The sequence below is a fragment of the Neolamprologus brichardi genome, chromosome 17, assembly GCF_056152115.1.
Source record: "Neolamprologus brichardi isolate AB-2024 chromosome 17, ASM5615211v1, whole genome shotgun sequence".
Lineage (NCBI taxonomy): Eukaryota > Metazoa > Chordata > Actinopteri > Cichliformes > Cichlidae > Neolamprologus > Neolamprologus brichardi.
In genome coordinates, this window is record NC_142120.1 from 12,380,289 (window position 1) to 12,399,481 (window position 19,193).

At 38.3% G+C, this 19,193-nt stretch overlaps 1 protein-coding gene across 2 annotated transcripts in view; it reads left to right on the plus strand.

Annotated features, from left to right (window-relative positions):
• Positions 1–19,193, plus strand: part of iqsec3a (IQ motif and Sec7 domain ArfGEF 3a) — a 119,666-nt gene that overhangs the window by 75,661 nt on the left and 24,812 nt on the right. For both annotated transcript variants that reach the window (XM_006780729.3, XM_006780730.3), the window contains exons 5-7: positions 5,982–6,143; positions 12,351–12,473; positions 18,493–18,659. In XM_006780729.3, coding sequence (XP_006780792.2) covers positions 5,982–6,143; positions 12,351–12,473; positions 18,493–18,659 — 452 coding nt within the window. The remainder of the gene's footprint in view (positions 1–5,981; positions 6,144–12,350; positions 12,474–18,492; positions 18,660–19,193) is intronic.

The following is a 19,193-nucleotide window of genomic DNA, read 5'->3' on the forward strand; positions in this document are numbered from 1 at the left end:
AGTGCTATCAAATGCTATCTCTTAAATAGATAAATAAACACAACGTGTCATCTTTGTGTGTATATGTTGTAAAAAGTAGCAAACTTGTGCTTTAACAACCAACCAACCTAAGGACGGTAAAAGCAGGCATGTGACTGCAAAAGCTCTGCAAAAGCATGTTTGATGGACACGAGCAGTTTGGTGCAACAGTGGGTCCATGTTAATGATTTGGGGTTTTGAAGCGTTTACAGGTACAACACACAATCGTGTTTCCACTCAGAGAAATGCACAGGGGTGCTAACCGGCCATCAACCTGTCACGGGTTAGTAATGGAACAGAAATCTGTGCATCTGGAGAAATAGGCAACATGCAGTGCTGACACTTAAGCTCTTGTAGGGCCCATAAAACGCAGTTTTGACAGCACATCTGTCCATTAGCAATAAAATAGCGGGCCAATAAAAGAGGGTATCAAGGTGGTAAGGGAGAGGTGTATTTATGGCGAGGTCGTACTACACCGAGATGTTGCAAAATAAAAATAAAAAAAAACAAAAAATAAATAAAAACTATGCCTGCTCTGAGGAGGCAAGGGGGAAAGACGCCTGGGAATGTAGCACTATATTTAGAAGTTGTTGTTTCAGCATGACATCTGGGTCCTGTCTGGCACTTACTCTTCCCTTCCCCATGCTTTACACGGGTGTGGGTCAATTTGCTGTGTGCATGTTGTGCTCTTGCTCTTTTTTTACAGTTTTTTTTTTTTTTTTGTCACGCCTAAACTTTGTAAGAACCCGGTTTCTGTTCTTAGCTGTGAATAACATCCGGCACCATCTTGCAAAAATCCTCAAATAAAATACTGACCGATATAATCTTAAAAAAAAAAATAGCATCTTTGCTCTTAAGGCTCAGATTTGATAAGGGAACATTCTGGAAAAGAAAATAAATTGCAAAACACTCCACAGCATGATGAAAGGATGAAAAAGCAAGAGTGAATCAACAGTGCTTTCATGATCTAAACTTAATGAGTTTACCTGTGCAGCAAAACCCTTGACCAAAAGCATAGTGCTTGCAAAAATTCTTTAATATTTCTTTTTAAATAAAACTGCTCTTTGGACAAGTTGATGTGTACAGGCTTATTCTGCACTGCTAATCCAAATCTTACACTTCCTGCATGATTTTGCAAATGAGTGATATCTGCCAAATCCATTTGGCGAGACAGCACCTTCAGCTGAGAGGTTGAGACGCTGAGAGTGTGCCGAGGCTGTTGCAGCAGATGCTTTCAGGCAGTCCAGTCTGCGCTCATCGCTCTCACTCTTTGTCCTCACCCTCCCATTCCCGCACATCTGCTCAGTCTGGTCCTCTTCCAGTCTTCTCTTTCTATTCTGCCCTTTATCCTCCCCTCTGTCCTGCCCTTGCCTCACTAAACCCATTAGCTCTGGTACACACTCTCTTATGTAAAGGCTGTAGTTTAAACACTGTATGAAGACTGGAGTGGGACAGCTGTGACCATAATGCAGCAGCCTCCCCGGAGCAGCTATATGGTTATAAATAGTTAAGATATTACTCCTGTATTCATATATAACTTTGGCCATGTAGTCAACTGAAAGCTCTTGAATCTCCTGAACGGATGCTGGACAGGGAGATGTACTCTCTTTTGAAAACAATGATTCATGGGCCCGCTGAGATATTTCGACAATTTTCTGAAGCATGAGCATGTGAGTGCACCTCATCACTCAGTAAAATAAATGTTTCCATGCACTACTCATGCATTAAACACATACAGTCCCAAATGAGTTTTTGTCTCTGTATCCAAGGGATACGGGCATTCATTCACATATGTTAGCTTGATGAATTATATGCCTCTTCTGGAATATGTAAAGAGCAATATAGTGAGGTAACCATGTGTTCGTCCTGTAACGGTGACTTTATACCTACATGCTTCAAAGAGATAAAAGAATTACCACCAGTCACCAGTTGAACACATTAGGTACCAGAATGAAGCACTGCGAACTAAGAAAAGGAGTAAACACATTATAAGAACATTTTACCTATCAAGATATAATAAAAAAAAAATTGTAAAAATAGTCCTTACCAGGTTAAATACAAATACAACAAAAACTAAGCCACTAAGAAGATAGGTGCTGCTAATCAAATGCTAATAATTGATAATTAGCAAGTGTGAGCACCTCTATAAAAGCAGAAGTTTTGGAAGTTTGCTGGTCTGGAGCATTCAGGTGTGTTTTAACATAATGCTGCAATCTTAAAGAAGCAGCTACTGCTGTCCATCTGTCTGCAAAGGACTATAATACCATTTCCAAACAATCTGAAGTCCATCAGTCTGCAATGAGAAAGATAAGTGGAAAACATTCAAGACCAGTCCCCCAGGAGCACATGTATTAGCAAATCACCCCAAGGTCAGACCTTGCAATGTTCAAAGAAACTGCAAAGAAAATAAGAGCTTCATCTTAGATTCTACAGGCGTTAGCATGTTAAATGTTAATGTTCATTACTGTACAAATTAAAAAAAGACTGAACAAGTATTGTTGGGTTTGCAAAAGTTGCATCTGAACCAACCTCAAGACTTCTGGAGACCGAAGTGAAGATGTTTGTCCATAATGTAATCATGCACCAATCAAATGATCCAATTCCCAGAAGAAAATCTATAACAGAATGGCTGAAAAAGAAAAGTATCATAGTGTTGCAAGGGCCAAGTCAAAGCCCAGCAGTCAAGCTGATTGAAATGAGAGCTAATTTTTGAGAGAGCCCTAGATAAATGAATGACCACAAATCTCAATGAAGTAAAATGAGTGGGCCAAAAGTCCTCCACAATGATCTGAGAACCTGATGAAGTCATACAGAAAACATTTCTTTAAAGGTGTTGCTCCTAAAGGTGGCTCTAAAAGCTGATGAATCATAAGTTAAACTTTGTTTTTCACACACTGCTTCTACATTTTGGCTTACAGTACTTTTTATTAAATAGATAATTACCGGTACACATCATGTGTTATCATAGGTCAAGTGTTGCTGTTCTGAGGTTGTATTCATTTTAGAACTTGGACTATATTTGTATAATATCCTGTAATGTAATGACTGTACATTAAAGAAAAATTCATGTTAGTCAACAACTAATACAAAGTATACGTGTGATCCAACAAGTGCTGTTAAGAAATACTTCAGTATTTATTTGGTAACAGATGGCCATGCCAGTAGCAGCTGCTATATGTGAGCAACAGAGTATTAAGATTAAACCAGCTGCTGGTGTAAAAATAAAGTGAAGATAAATAAACTTGATCCCATGATACTTGGATATAAAGTCAATGCTAAAACCACAGAATTATCAGTATAGAAGTTCCTTTATATACAATCTATATCTAAACTATACTGTATCAGAGGAAATGTAGAGCATACAGTTGACAAAGTATTGCAGTAATGTCTGTTTAAACCCAGTTCTAATTTAACTTTGCAAACCTTGTTAACATTTTTTGAGATTAGCCACCATAAACTAGCATACTAGTCACACTAGTTTAAATAAGGCTACAGGCACAAAATCTTTGAGCATGTGCGCTTTTTAAATTCCACTATTCAGATTCAAGTTGAATTTGAATTTATTTATTTAAAAGGGACAGTGCAGTTTAACATAATCCATGTACAAAACATGAAACTGATGTAACGCACATAAGTTTATAGCTATTGCTAATTTTCAACGATTGTCCCTTGTTGGGCTTACAATCAAAATAGATACGTTTTACAATAAAACATACATTTTCATAAAACCAAATAGACAATGAATTAAAATAAAATTAAAAATCATTAGTTAAAATGACTACATTTCTGATTTCTCTTTAACCAAACTTCAATTTAAAGGATCTGATGTCTGTAATCAATTTGATTTCGGTCGGAAGTTTGTTCCACAGATGACAAGCCTTTATGGAAAAAGCTGACTGACTAAATGTAGATCTGCGATATGATATCTTGCAGTTGCTGTTCACCATGCTCCTAGTAATACGATTGCTATCTTGTCTCTGGATGTATCTATTAAGACACTCTGGGGCCATCCTATTTATACATTTAAAGACTAATTTAAGAAAGCACAAATGATTAAAACTCTTAAAACTAAGTAGATTATATTTATTTAAAATGTGACAGTGATGCCACCGAACAGATTTTTTTATCCCTTATTTTTAAAGATTGGTTATATAAGGATACCACAGGCTGAATTGTAGATGGTGCTGCTTGGGTCCAAACTGTCACACAATATGAAAAATGAGAGAATATCATGGAATGCATAAATAACTGAGCTGCTGACGTGGGTATATAGTGCCGAATTAACTTAAAACAATTCAGATTAGCCTTGACCGTCTTAGAAATCTTCTTTAAATGCTTCTCAAATTTAAGATGTGAATCTAAAATTATTCCTAAAAACTAAAATGCTTTAAAAAACGAACCAACAGAATAGGCAAAATTTACAGAAATGCCACCTTGAGGAGGAGACACTTGTGAAATTGACCAAAATTATGAATCACTAAGTTGCTGATGTTTGCAGAAACAGCTTTGTAAGGCCACTCACACCTTTTGTATTACCAGTGACACTGTTGCAAAAAGCATTATTTATTGTCCACCAGAACATGCTGTTTTAATGTTCCGAAGTATGTTCTTTGGAGTGCTTCATCTTGTTTTCATTTTTCAACCTAACAACACACAAAAACGAAATAAGACCATTTAGCGAGCACATAAATTACATCAACGAGTTAGATACTAACTGCCTCACTGATGTGATCTAACGAATTTGGAATCAATTCATAGTTTCTTAGCATTAACTAATGGCCATTCACAAAGTGTATAATAGCTCTAAAAACTTTACTTTTCATACAACATACTTCAATACTGAAAAAACTGTGTCCGCTATAAAGCTAGTGACAAATGAGTGAACAAGGGCATCGTTTTGAACATAGCCAGTCTGGTTTTACTGATGAATTCATCAAAATTGTGTCACATTTGAATGAAAAATGTCATTTTTTTCTCTCATGGTGAAATAAATTCTATGGTAGAGCTATATTTTATATCTGTGTATATGTGTGGATTTAAAGTTGCTTCCTAAGGCGGCAGTTGTGATTCTTGTTCTATCCTCTAAATTTAGCAGAGTGTTGTGTTGTAGTTGTTAATTAACGTTGTAATTCAGCAGGGGAGTAACTATACACAGCCTTATTTATGTTTATTTACACTAACACTCTGTAGGTGTACACTGTAAGAACCCAGAAACTATAGATTGTCAGACCAAAATCCTCATCTTTGCAATGAAATACTTAGAGTATATATTGTGGATATAAATTCTAGCCCAGTTATTATTCGACTAATTAAAAGATAACCAAAAAATAGCATCCTTGTTGTTGAACACTTCCTACAACTTTTGCAACAAAGGATTACCTTTGTTATTTTTGTTCCTATTTCTGTCACACTGGCATATGCGATGTCTCTAACCGCTGTTCTGAACAAAATGACTTTTTAATTCTGCTAATTTTGGTTCAATATGATACAGAAAAAAATCATCTGTCACAGCTGAATGAATTTCACCAATTTTTCGAGACATAATATTGCAGCTGCACAGCATCAAACCACTGCTAGTCTCACATAGCCAGATTTATCTCCACAGCAGTGTGTCAGAGCTGGAGAAATGGTGTGACTGCACCCATTATCTTTCTGCTACAGGGTGGAAAAAAGGCTTTTCTGTTGCAAGAAGAACCAAGTTGGCCTTATTACATGATCCAAATCTTCATCCAGACTTGCAGTTTTTAGCATGTGCTGTAAGTTGGCAGCGCAGTGGTTGCTGTTGTTGTTTTCTGTTGTGAAAGGAGTTCACTTACAGATAGCACAAGAGTTATGCAGTGTGATTGTAAATATAGATGTAGAGTGTGGCCACTGGAAGGTTTATATCTACACTCTACATCATGCAAGTCACGCCACTAGCTCACTTTAGTTCACTGACGTTTCCCCTTTCCTTTTTGTCTCAGTAACCCTGACAAGGGCCTTCAGTTCCTGATCTCAAGAGGCTTCATCCCAGACACGCCCATCGGTGTTGCCCACTTTCTGCTACAGCGAAAGGGCCTGAGTCGACAAATGATTGGAGAGTTCCTCGGCAACAGCAAGAAGCCCTTCAACAGAGATGTCCTAGAGTGAGTAGCCCACAGGACTGCAGATATTGATTCCCCAAATCATTTGGGGGGATCTTTTCTCAGTAATCTATCCTTTTTCATTTGCGGTCATTTCATTATAGTTTCCATTGTCATAAGCACATCTGAAATAAGCTCAAATTGAAGTTATAAGATCCAAAATTCAAAAACGAGCTCTTGTCTGATTCTTCAGCTCGTAAATGTAGGTTGACTTGTAGGGCAAGAACTACTACAGAAATTAAAGGAGGTTGACATGAAGCAAAAAAAAAAAAAACATTTTCCTGGCCTAATAACATTTTACTCATCTTTATCACATCCATGTTAAAACTGTTGTTAATATAGAGCAGAAGTGAAAAACAAGGAACAGTTTATCTGTGATCTGATAGCATAAATATTACTTTTGAGATTTCATAAACTTCCATTTCCATTCAGGACATAGGGTAGATGTACTGAAGTGTGGGAGATAAGGCACTGCTTTATCTGTGTGTGTGTTTGGTACTGATACGTGTTGGGCATATTGAGAGGCTGCGTCTGACTGGAGTGTTTGGTTTCTTGCTCACTCCTCTCCATAGCTACTTGTATGCTACGTGAAAACATTTTGGCTGACTCCTTATGAAATCTATGGACTGATAATACAGTAGTTTGTAGTAGCACCAGAGTCATGGGCTCAAACTCAGGTAGGGTCCTTGTGTGGAGTTTGCATGTTAGGCACATAGAGACTGTGTAATTTGATCACTGGCCACTAGGTGAAATAAGAAAACCTCCTTGTGACTGCTTTCGTCACTAGCAAAGACAGCTGCATTCATTAGCTGGTCAGCTGCAACACATTAAAGTGTATATAAAGGTAGCATCACTGTAGTTTAATTCTGTGTAGTCTCCACTTTTCATAATAACTGCTAACAGCAGAAAGTCTTTGCACTGCATGTAGGCCATAGCACAGGTTTGTTTACTGAGTCCTTCCGTCTCTGTGGTGCCGACTTGGCAGCTTTCCAATGGCTGTCAGTGAGATAAAACATGGCTCGCTGCTGAGACCAAAAGTAGCTCTTTTAACATTTTCCCAATAATTAGATTCTATTTAAATAATACAAAACTATCAATCTGATTTCGATTGGATAGCTGAAATTAAACCAAAAACTAATACCAGGATATCCTGGTGGTTTATCACTCATCTGGAAGGTTCATGTGGCCACTTTCCATGGTGCACCACAGCAGCGTCTTTAGTCTGATCATCTTGAGTGCAAAATCAGGCTTTTAGATATCTTTAGATATCTGAGTTCCCACTGTGTGGTTCACTTCAAAATGCAGGATCCTAAAACTCCAGCTGTATGGCATCAATAACATCAAGTCTCAGCCCAGATAATTGTGATAACAGGAAGACGCTTTTCCAGTCCTGACAGAGCTCCTTGAGAGTTACAGAAGCCATCATGCGATTGTTTTTAAGATCTGAAAAATGACTCTTTTCATCTGACGTTAATATTTGATGTAGACATTTCTTGGTCTTTGTGTACAGGTATATTCATCTAAAGAACCTCTCAAGAACCTTACAGTCCACTAAAATTCATTTGGAAGCTGAATGGATTTGCATTTTGGTTACGAATGCTTTTCAAAAACAAGTGTTATGTACAACAAAATATAGATACATGAGATAAATGAAGAAAAAAACAAACAAACAAACACATGAACTTTGGGGTTTAGAGAACAAGAACTAATGTCTCCTTCATATGCACACACACACACACACACACATACACACAACTCACTTCCCCCTGCAAGATTAATTCCAGGTCATTAACTTTATTGCCTTTTATTTGCTTTTAAAGTACAAAGATCCCTCTCCCGTCCTCGTCTTCAGTTATTTCCATCTTTCAACACCTTCCTTGCTTTATCTCACTAATTGCCTCTACTCTGTTAAATTCTGTGCTTCACCAATTATGTCTAAATTTGCATATCAGCTCAATGAGGTTGTGAAGATCTTTCTTTTTATCTCCCGCCTTTTTGTACAAGTTACAAAACCAAGAACGGGCTTAGTCTTTGCAAGGTCAGACAAACACTCCATAGCACTCTACCAAGTTGTTCATTCCAGCTCATGCTCATCTAATATCCATATTTCCTCAAAAGGACACCGTCATGGTTTCAAAGACATTTTATTAACAGGAATATGCTCTTAAGGCTTCAAGCTCAAATTCACACCACAGATATATTCTCAGCGCAGGTGATATTGGTATATATATATATATATATATATATTCCCTGCAGCACTCAAACAGCAACACTCGGGGTGAAAGTGATGTTGAAGAGGACCGTGATAGAGTGAAAAGTGTGCGAGAGCACTTTCGATAAAGTGTGCAGTCACAGGAGAGCGGGTGAGGGATAGCAGTCTAATGTGAAAATCACTCATGGTGATTTACTGAGCCTGAATGAGTCGGTGTGGATATGTGAGTCTGCGTGCGTGTGTGTGTGTGTGCGTGTGTGTGTGCACGTGTCTGCAAGCATGTGACTTTTCAACTACAGGGAGGCTGTATGTGCATGTGACCTAGCCTTGCATCAATATGTGGTTATGGTATCTCCCTCCTCTCCTCATAAAGCAAACTAAGTCTCATTCCCTTCACATTTCTTGGTGCATAAACAACAATAGTTAAAGTGTCTCAAGACAATTAAGCCAATTTGTGGTTATAGATTTGGGTGCCAGAAAATGGACACCCCAAGGACTCATTTACTGATAACACGGTGTACTTGTTTAGCATGAAAAATGAGATCTTGTTTTCAGCCTGTCATCTACTCATTGGCTGCTTAAAATATGGCTCCATCTGGCCTTTTATGTCTTTTTATTTTCATATGTATTTGTATGCATACCTGCCATCGCAGCTTTGTAAACATAAAGTACAGTTTAAGTGGCGTTCTGCAGACAGATGTGTCTATTTCTCTCCAAGGCGCTGCAAGCGAGTCAACGATAGTGTGTGTTTGTGTTTGTGTTTTATGTGTGCGTGTGTTTTCCCATGCAGATGTGTAATTATGCCAGAGTGTATGGGGAGAGATGTAAGAGGGGAGGAGAGGGCTGATGTACTTAGGCTAAAGAGCATCTCGTCTGACATTACATAAACAAGGAGTGACAGCCAGGGAAGAAGGGAGAGAGAGGTGGTGGAGCAAGGAAGTGAGTCATGAAGAGGGCGATCAGGGTGGTCTGACAGTCGACGAGTTGATAAAAAAGACGATCAATCCAGGCTCACTGCACATAGTATGAGCTTAACTTTTATGAGCCTTTAATTTTTCTCTAAGTGCTATAATTTGTTGACAATATGCACAATTTGACCTGTCTGTTAGTTAAGTGTAATTATTAATTGCACTATCTCTATTAATGCAGCATTGAGCAATGAAGGTCAGAAAAATATCTGTGCTGTGCACTCTCTAAAACCATGCAGGTTAGGTTTCATTGGTATATCTAAAAATGCCCATGACTTTGCATAATTGATCGCGATCGTGGCTCAAGAGTTGGGAGTTCGCCTTGTAATCGAAAGGTTGCCGGTTCGAGCCCCGGCTTGGACAGTCTCAGTCGTTATGTCCTTGGGCAAGACACTTCACCCATTGCCTACTGGTGGTGGTCAGAGGGCCTGGTGGCGCCAGTGTCCGGCAGCCTCGCCTCTGTCAGTGCGCCCCAGGGTGGCTGTGGCTACAATGTAGCTTTCCATCGTGAATGTGTGTGTGAATGGGTGGATGACTGGATGCGTAAAGTGCTTTGGGGTCCTTAGGGACTAGTAAAGCGCTTTACACATCCAGTCATCTACCATTTTGCATAAGATGAGCAGTGATGCATAGATAATAAAAGGTTAGATAATGATCGTGTCTGCTATTTGTGCTCATAAATGACCCAACCAAGGATACTGGAAACAAATGTATGGTAATTTGTTACCATTTAAGGCCAACCTGTGGTGTCCTATTGGTGTCTATTTGCTTAGCTGTACATTTAAGCAGAAGGAAAGACTGAAAGATGTAACCAACATTGTAACCATGGAAATGCAGTTGTGTACAGTCTGAAATAACTTAAAAGTGCATCATATATGAAAGAATAGCAACTTTTTGGCTGTAACAGCTTCTTTCTATTTGCTGAAAAAGGAACAGAAACAATGTTTTAATCATGCTTAACATTCAACTTGTTAACTGTATATAAATGATAGGCTTAGCTAAGTTTCACCCAAGATTCATTGTGAGGCTTCAGGCTGAACAAATTTGTCTTGGTTTTTTGAAACTAGATGTGACAAGCAAGAAGTTACCTGAGTGAAACCAAACTGTCAACTGAAAAGTAAAACATACCCTGCTTTAGTTTAAATCTTGATTTGATCTGAAACTAGCAACTGACTCCCTAAATTCATCAGTAAAGTAATTACTGAAGTCACAACGCATCCTGGAGCCTTTTGACCAGCCAGCTAAGTCTCTGTTCAAATGCCCAAAGGGGACACAAACACACTTTTGACCTGGAGACTCTCGCCCGAGATCACTTAAGTTTTGATGTCACTCACTGTTTATGTTCATTTATACTTGGTTGGTTATGTTGCACCCTGGGAGGACACCAGGGCTTTATTTCTGTGCTTTACAGGAGCATAAAGCAACACACTGCTAAAAAAAAACTAGCTTCTCTTGTTAGTCAACAAGAAGAAGAAACTTTTCTTTATCTTGTATGGCTTGAATTTCTACACCATTACACACTATTAGTAGCTCTAATGAGCTGACTGGCAGAATTATTTCGAGATTTACTGCAATTAATAATTGGAATTAATATTAATAAAGTTGATAGCGGTGTTGCTGTAAGTGGTAATAGAGATGTACAGTAAATCAGTTAGTAATGCTTTTGCACAGTACTGTGCAATTGTTTCTGTGTATGTTGCTTACAAGGAGCCAGACTTATCATTTTTAAGGTAGTCTTTAGAAATAGTTCTCCAGGTTTACTGAAAACTGTCTTACTTTGTAGACTGGCTGCTTTTTAACCCATTTTCAGTCCATTTCTTCTACCCAACCTTTTCCGTAGGAATGCTGTTTTGTTGGTTAAACCACTTAACACTGACCTATAAATCCATTGGTGTTATGGGTCTTATCAAAACAAATGTTAACATTTGATTGGCAACAGCTTCATTTTCCAGCATGACAATGATCGCAAACACACTGCCACTGCAGCAAAAGCATACATGGTTAGAAAAAACTACACGCACGCACGCACAGGGGAACGCTATGAGTCGTGGATCGGCCTCCCCAAAGCCTGGACATCAAGAACTGAAGTGATGTTGTCGGTGTGAGGAGAATTTGCTGTTCTCTGCAGTGCTGTGTGTTATACTGTATGTGTATGGCAGGGCTGAAGACTCAGCTATCTGATGCTTTTCTGCTGGAGCAGCATGTGTCACAGTCAAGTACTCACCTCATTAACTCCCTTTGTTCACAGTAATCCATCATAATGTAGAGTGTGTCTGTGCATCTCCCTATTTCCCGCAGTACTGCAAGTAGAAAAGATCAGAGGCAAAGGATAATGTCATGAACCCGCTACTTATTTTATTTATTGACGATTTTACTATCAACGCTATCTTTTCTCTTTAAAGCATTTAATCCCTACTACTACTACACTACAACCACTAAGTGTAAGTTAATTAGTTAGTTAATCTTGAATTGGTATGGGCAGGATAAATAATTATAATTGTACCTCAATAGGCAACCTAACATCAGGCTAGGAAAACTTTAACCCTGCCCCCATGGTATTTCCAAAGTCACCTTCCACTTCAAACCCCATTTCACCTTCAAATTGCCCTTCTTATATTTATCTCCCGTGAACTCATTGGACAGGATATTTTGCTTTTTTAATTAAAGTAATTAAGTTTGGGTTGTCAGGTAATAGGAGGATTTTCTGCTCTGAGGCATTGTGTGTGCATATGTGTGTGTAAATGTGTGTCTTGGCAGCTGTGGCACAAGAAGATAGCCGGGCCCAGTCTTATCCTTGGTGTCCGTGCGTGGCTAATACTTGCAGTAAGCAGAATGGTGCTGTGACTGGGAAGCAGATGAGTGAGAGTTTTGCATCCTTTATCTTAGGTGTTCATCCACACGTTCATCCAGCCCACCAGTGAAGGGGCAACCTCTACTCAACCTCTAGTGAATCTGGCTATAAATTGTAATATATTTTCCTATCTCCTATGCTCTTTGCTTATCTCATTGCTGCCTCTCTGTGCTTCACAGTTGTGTGGTGGATGAGATGGATTTCTCAGGCATGGAGCTGGACGAAGCGCTGAGGAAGTTTCAGGCCCACATTCGTGTCCAGGGGGAAGCCCAGAAGGTGGAACGTCTCATCGAGGCCTTCAGGTACTTACAGTACAGCTAGCCTTTCACATAAGTTTTTTTTTTTTTTTAAGAAAATGTTTATCAGTCGGTATGCCCATTAAATAGGGAGCACACCAGCTTCTGTTTCCACAGAGTTACGGCTGCTGGTTTTACATGTAATTATTATCAAGTTTGTTTCATACCTCATCTATCATCTTGGCATTGCAGACTAAGGTACACACTACAATATCCATAAGTCTTGGTGGTCAGGGGAATAGAGGAGGGCATGAATAATATAACAAAGAATGGATTTGTAGTTGTGCAATAGCTCCTTATAATTGAATCAGAATTTAAAAGTAGGAGTAGAAACTGTCACTTCAGCTTCCACAAAGTACACAATTCTAGGCTAAGTAATAGGAGAGTCTGGGAATTTGGGGAAAATAGGATAATATATATATATATATATATATATATATATATATATATATATATATATATATATATATATACCTGTTCTTTCAAAGAAAATATATACTAACTAGATATTGAAAGAATTGAAGTGTGAGTGATGTCACAATGACATGATTAACTGAAATAGCTGAAGTTCTGAAGTTGTATCGTCTTGCTTTAAAACTCCATTCACTGCACCCTAAACCTCTCCTCATTCAGGTATCTAGCCATAGTCATGTATTTAAGTTAGGATGCTATTTTGTAACATCTCCAAAAGCAAAAGTACAAGACTAAAAGTATAGTTAAAAGTGTAAGCTGCAAAACTTAAAATGTCCAGTTAATGTGACTACTACACTATGCAACCATGTTTGTCTTCTATGATAAAGAAGGATTTTTGGAATGATTTTTAAGGTTTTCTATTTATTTATTTATTTATTTATTTATTCTAAAAAAGAAATAACAAAAAGGAAAGAAAAGAAAAAAAAACTGACTTTTAAGCTCTAAAAAGTCATGCAGGCTGAATAGAGTTCTGTGGAAAAATCTTGAGCCATCACCCCGTATTTCTTTATATTTTGCCTCTAATAATTTTTTAAGCAATTTTTCTGAAGGTCTTTCTTTGGATATTGGCTGCATTTTCACTCGTTTTCTGCTGACTGTCCTGGATGATTTTGCCTCTTACATGTGGGTTCGGTCACAGTATTTTGATGCACAATTATGTATGTAGCAGTCAAAACTTTTGATCATGTTTAAATGTAAGTCACCCTTCATATTAAAAATTCAACTAGAAACAGTGTTTATTATCCAGCTAACTGGACTAAAGTCCATTAGCTACTTACTACCAATGCTGGTTGACAAAATCAGGATAACAACCTAGTAATGAACCTGCTGAATTCAAGGAGAAGTTTGATTTCATGGTCAATCAGATAAAAACCGATGGCTAAACAGGTGTAGGAAGGAAAAGAGCCACTGGGGAATGAATGAACAGCCAATTCTTACTGAAGAAGCAAGCAAGAACAGAGAGCTTTAGCTATGTATGGCTAATATATTTATTTATGTTCAGAAACATTGTTGTGCAGAAAGAATAAAGGCAACAAAAGAGCAGGATATGAATATTTATCATCTTGAATGTTATGTTTTCCTCATTTGGCAACATTTTTCCCCCACTGAAATGTAACTTTAGGTGTGACTAGAACGAGCTTAAAAAAAAACTAACAAATTATATACCATCACTCAAGAAATTACTTCAGGGCCAGACTTGTTGTTGTTGTAATGCTTTAAGATGCAGTTCATGCAATTTACAAGTGTTTTGATCATGAAATATTCTTAAAGAAAGTACCATACAGAAAAGCAAAGATGTGAATTTGTTGTCTTTTTTTTTGGGTGAGAAGCAAGGTTAAGAGGGGACAGAAAAACAAGTATATAACAGTTCAGTCAGAGAACTTTGATATTCGTGCATGCAAAGAAACAGGCACACACAAAGCGGAGTAGTCTTGGATTGCCATACATGAACATTAATTGAACATGAAGATTATAACACATTTTACTCTTTCCCTTCTGTGTGGCTGAACTAAAAAATGTTGACAATCCACTCCTCCATCTGAATAGCGAGGCTGTGTATAATTTCTGGCCACAATTTGCGACAGGGTGACAATTTGCGGTGCAGCTGTGGCTCTGTGTGTTAATGCTAACTGTTTGCCATCGCCCCTCTTGAGTAACAACCACCTGCCACAATTGTCAAGGTTCCCAATAGGGAGAAACATGGCTGCATTGTCATAAGCAGTGGGCAGAGAGGTTGGCACTGCTAATGTTTGGACATCAGGCTGGCTCTGCGTGCTATCAGGAGCAGGAGAGAGTAGGAGGGAGGAGGGGCTAAGGAGACAGAGACTAGAAAAGGAAGGGAAGAAGGGGAGAAAAAGGAAGGAGGGAGGATGGTTTATAAATATCCAGCGTTGCATAACCGCCACTGCCTCTCTGTGCCTGCCTTTCCTTGCTCCCAGGCTTTGAAATGCCTCCAAACACACACGCACACACACACACAACACAGAAAGAGAGAAGTCTCAAAAGTAAGTGAAGGGGATTTGAAGCAGCAGTGAAAAACAGCGAGGGGAAAAAGTGGAAAAACACCCAGTAGCCTCAGTATCTGCTGCGTCAGTGTACTAATGAATGAGCACATATGAATCATCTCCAAATGCTGCAGATATATTCAGTTTATGTTTTCCTTCTTGTATTACAGTGTGAAATCTGTATATATTTACTCACTATGTAATCACTATGTTATGTATCTGCTCTGTATATTACAGTCTTCATCGATGAAGACCATGCATCTTGTATAATTTCGCACTAAAATCCACCCAAGGAGCGCATGATGATGTATTACACCATTCAGGGCAATTTGAAAGAAAAGCTAAATTGCCAAAAACTGACAAATCCATTCAGCGAGAAGCATCATATGTCATTTTACCCTCTCATTTTCGGTTTTTACTTAGTCATTTTTCCATGCCCATCTGTGAAGAGTAACAACATACTCAGAAAGCGACATAAATTGAGGTTTTTCTCACTGCATGGTGCAACATTAGGATTCACAGACAAGGGTGTAATTATTGGTTGCTGACAAGTCACGGTTTTCAGACAGCGAGATGTGAATGAGCATCTGTGTGCCCTGTGATTATCACACTAAAGCAAATACAGTACGCGGGACGCCACAAATACGCAAAACATTTCATTTAAGGCACTCAAACATATATCTAGACATGCACATGTGTAATCATTGAGACTGAGCCCTAGAAAGCACATTCAAAGCTGGCACAGAAAGCGTGAAGCTACATGCACGCACACCTATATAGAATGTGGGTAAAGTAGGGGAGGATTAACTACCTTTCTAGCAGACTGTTTGTGCACACACAGTTATCAACTGTGTTGTAGAATAATGCTGATGGCAGTTCGACAATTTATTTTTAGATGCTACATGAGCTACCACATTATGGTGGGTGTTTTTCAAACCATTATTGTAGTAAAACTCCAATTCAAAAAAACTTGATGTTGAGTAAAGTGTAATTAAAAACAGAATGCAGTGATTTGCAAGTCTCATTAACCCATATAATAGAATATAACGTGAAATGTTTGAAAAAATGTATCATTTTGAGAAAAAAAGACAACGTAATTTTGAATTTGATGACAGCAACAGGTTTTAAACAGTTGAGACAGAGCAACAAATGGCTGGAAAAGTAAGAGATACTAAAAAGAAACAGCTGGAGGAACGTTCAGCAACTAATTAAGTAATTAGCAACAGTCATCAATACCATGATTGGATATATACAGAGCATATTAGAGGGGCAGAATTTCTCAGAAGTAAAGTTGGACAGAAATTCACCAATCTGCAAAAAACTTTGTCTACAAATTGTAAATCAATTTCAGAATAATGTTCCTCAGCATAAAATTGGAATGACTTTGAATATCTCATCATCTGCAGTAATCATGATCATCATGATCATCAGTAGATTCAGAAAATCTGGAGAAATCTCTACGTGCAAGAGTCAAGACTGAATCTTGATTTTGGATGCCCGTGATCTTTGAGCCCTCGGGCAGCACTGCATCTTTCTGTCACCGAAATCACTCAGTGACCACTGGGACACTTCCAGAAATCATTCTCTGTGAGCACAGTTCACAACAAACTGCCGTCTAATAAAGCTTATTTGAAATAGGCCGACGTAAAGTGAAAAACTGTTCTGTGGTCAGGCAAATCAAAGTGAGAGGAGGAGTGAAACCCAAGATAACCCGTCTTTGATGGTTATGGCAGTGCATTAATGTCTATGGAATTAGCAACTTGCACATCTGGAAAGGCACCATCAAGCTTAAAAGACATACAGGTTTCGAAGTAACATATGTACCCATCCAGATGTTGTCTTTTTCAGGGAAGAAAATGCATATTGCAGCAAGACTAAACCACATACTATTACATATCAGCATCATGGAATGAAAAATATTGCAAAAATGACCCATGCCTGTTGAGCATCTGGACACCGATTTCATACAAGAATGGGACTAATCTCATCAGTTTGCAGATGTTAAGAAACTGTTCAAATAAAAGAAAGAAAATTCCTTCTTGTAAAAAAAGACGGCATGCTATACAGTGGTAAACAACTTTTATGAGGTCAAAATGACTTTATGTTTCTGGTAAAATGATAAAATGATTTGATATATTTTCTGTGCTTGTGAGATTTACAAATCATTCCGTTCTGTTTTCATTTAGAATTGGAACAACTTCCTAACCTTTTGGTGGCGTGTGTTGAGACTGATTGCATTGTTGCATTTAAAAAGACGTAGCACTTCACAAAAAGCAACTCTGTTTACATATGCAGACGATAAGTAACGTGTCCCAGGAACAGTGCAGTGCCGTTTACTGTATGCTTGTATTCACAATAGGGACTGGAGGAGAGTGCAGAAACATGTCTGAGTGCAGGGGCAAAGCCGCAGGGTGACATTTACTGATGTGTCTCAATGACATCACCTGAAAGAAACCTCAGGAAGCAGCACAAGGAAAATGTACGCACTTGGATTTGTTATGTATTTATTTATTAATCAGAAGTACCAGAATGCTGCTCCCAACCTTTTCTGTGCTCTTTAACCCCTGATCTTTACTTAAAAATGCTCTCTTGCAGGGCTGATAAAATCATGATTACTGTACATATATATAGATATATAGATATATAGATATTTCAACAGAAAGCCCACAAGGTCCACACACACCTTCTTTTTTTAATCTATATATGCCTTCCATATACATGTTGGATGTTCTTTTCTATTATTCATCACCTAACCATGAACTTATTTTTACACCACACCACCTTCTAGGCTTCTAGGAAGACATATAATGTATGCAAACACCTACCAGGCATCTAGTAGGCATCTACAAATCTACACTCCAGCACAACACTTCTTATACTTAGGAAAGTAAATCAAACTGAGCCTTTGCTTGAAGAAAAGGTGCCTAGGTAAGGGATTTCACATTTCAGTATTCAAGTATTTTCTCTTCTGCACAATGACAACCTGCAAAAAATTCATCCAACTAAGCCCGCAAACGTCAGACAGTGATTAACTGCAGAATAGGACTTGACTTTTTCAGGATTTTGGGGTGCTTAGTGCAAGTAACAGAGAGGATGAAACACTTAAAAAGAAGGTCAAATCCTTTGTTTTTGTCAGCAACATCACCCTCAGTTTCTAGTGTGATGCATGACCCATATAAGTATTCATTCCAGTGGGAGAAATGAGTTTTAGCAGAGCTCACACAACCTCACCAACGCACTGGTGCTGAGGGGCAGCTTACAGCTTCATGTGAAGCCACCGGCAAAATTAAAGCCATAACTCTCATTTCAGTGTGACACTCTTATGCTAATGTTGTAATTTTAATAGCATGCAGTGTTTTAAAAAGTGTCTCCTGTGTATATTTATATATGTCCTATTTCCTGTCCCACCCTCTGTCATTCCTACATGAATAAACCATCCTTACCCCCAACTTTATTTATTTTACTCCCATTCTATATTATCTTACATAAAACATTACATGTTTTACTGTTTTATGTCCCTGTTTTTTCCTTTTCCTTTACACCCACAGTCAGCGGTACTGCATGTGTAACCCGGATGTGGTGCAGCAATTTCACAATCCAGACACCATCTTCATCCTGGCCTTTGCCATCATTCTGCTCAACACCGACATGTACAGCCCGAATATTAAGCCCGACCGGAAGATGCTGTTGGAGGACTTCATAAGGAATTTACGAGGTAAGGGACATCAAGGTCACGTTGAGGTCGCATTACGGCACAGCTTGCATCTGAAGATGAGCATTAAGGGAGTTATAATGACATTAATTACCTGACATAATCAGCTCAAGCCGGTAGGTGAATGTTTTAGGTCGCTTGAGAAGAGGAATGGTGGTTTTTGAGTTGCATAGTTGACAGTGTGGCCTCGTTGTAAATCTAATACTCAGCTTTCTGTGTCCAACCTGATGTCTTTGCAAGGAAGAACAAGGAAGAATTTCCTTCAGACTCAGGATAATGGCCACAAAAAGAAAGTTGACTAAAAAGCACTGGTTTTCTTTTTAGCTTTATGTCATTAGTACAGTTTATGAATATACTGTGTATGTTGCTTTTGTTTTAATCTTCTTTAATTTGCCATCTTATACTTTGACTATTTTATTATTCTTTTATATCATATTTTTTATTTCTGCTTTGAATTTGACAGATTTAGTCCTCCATAGGTGCAGCAGTCGCTTGAGAAATGTTTCCATCACCTTGTTTAATCAATGCCATGAAGAA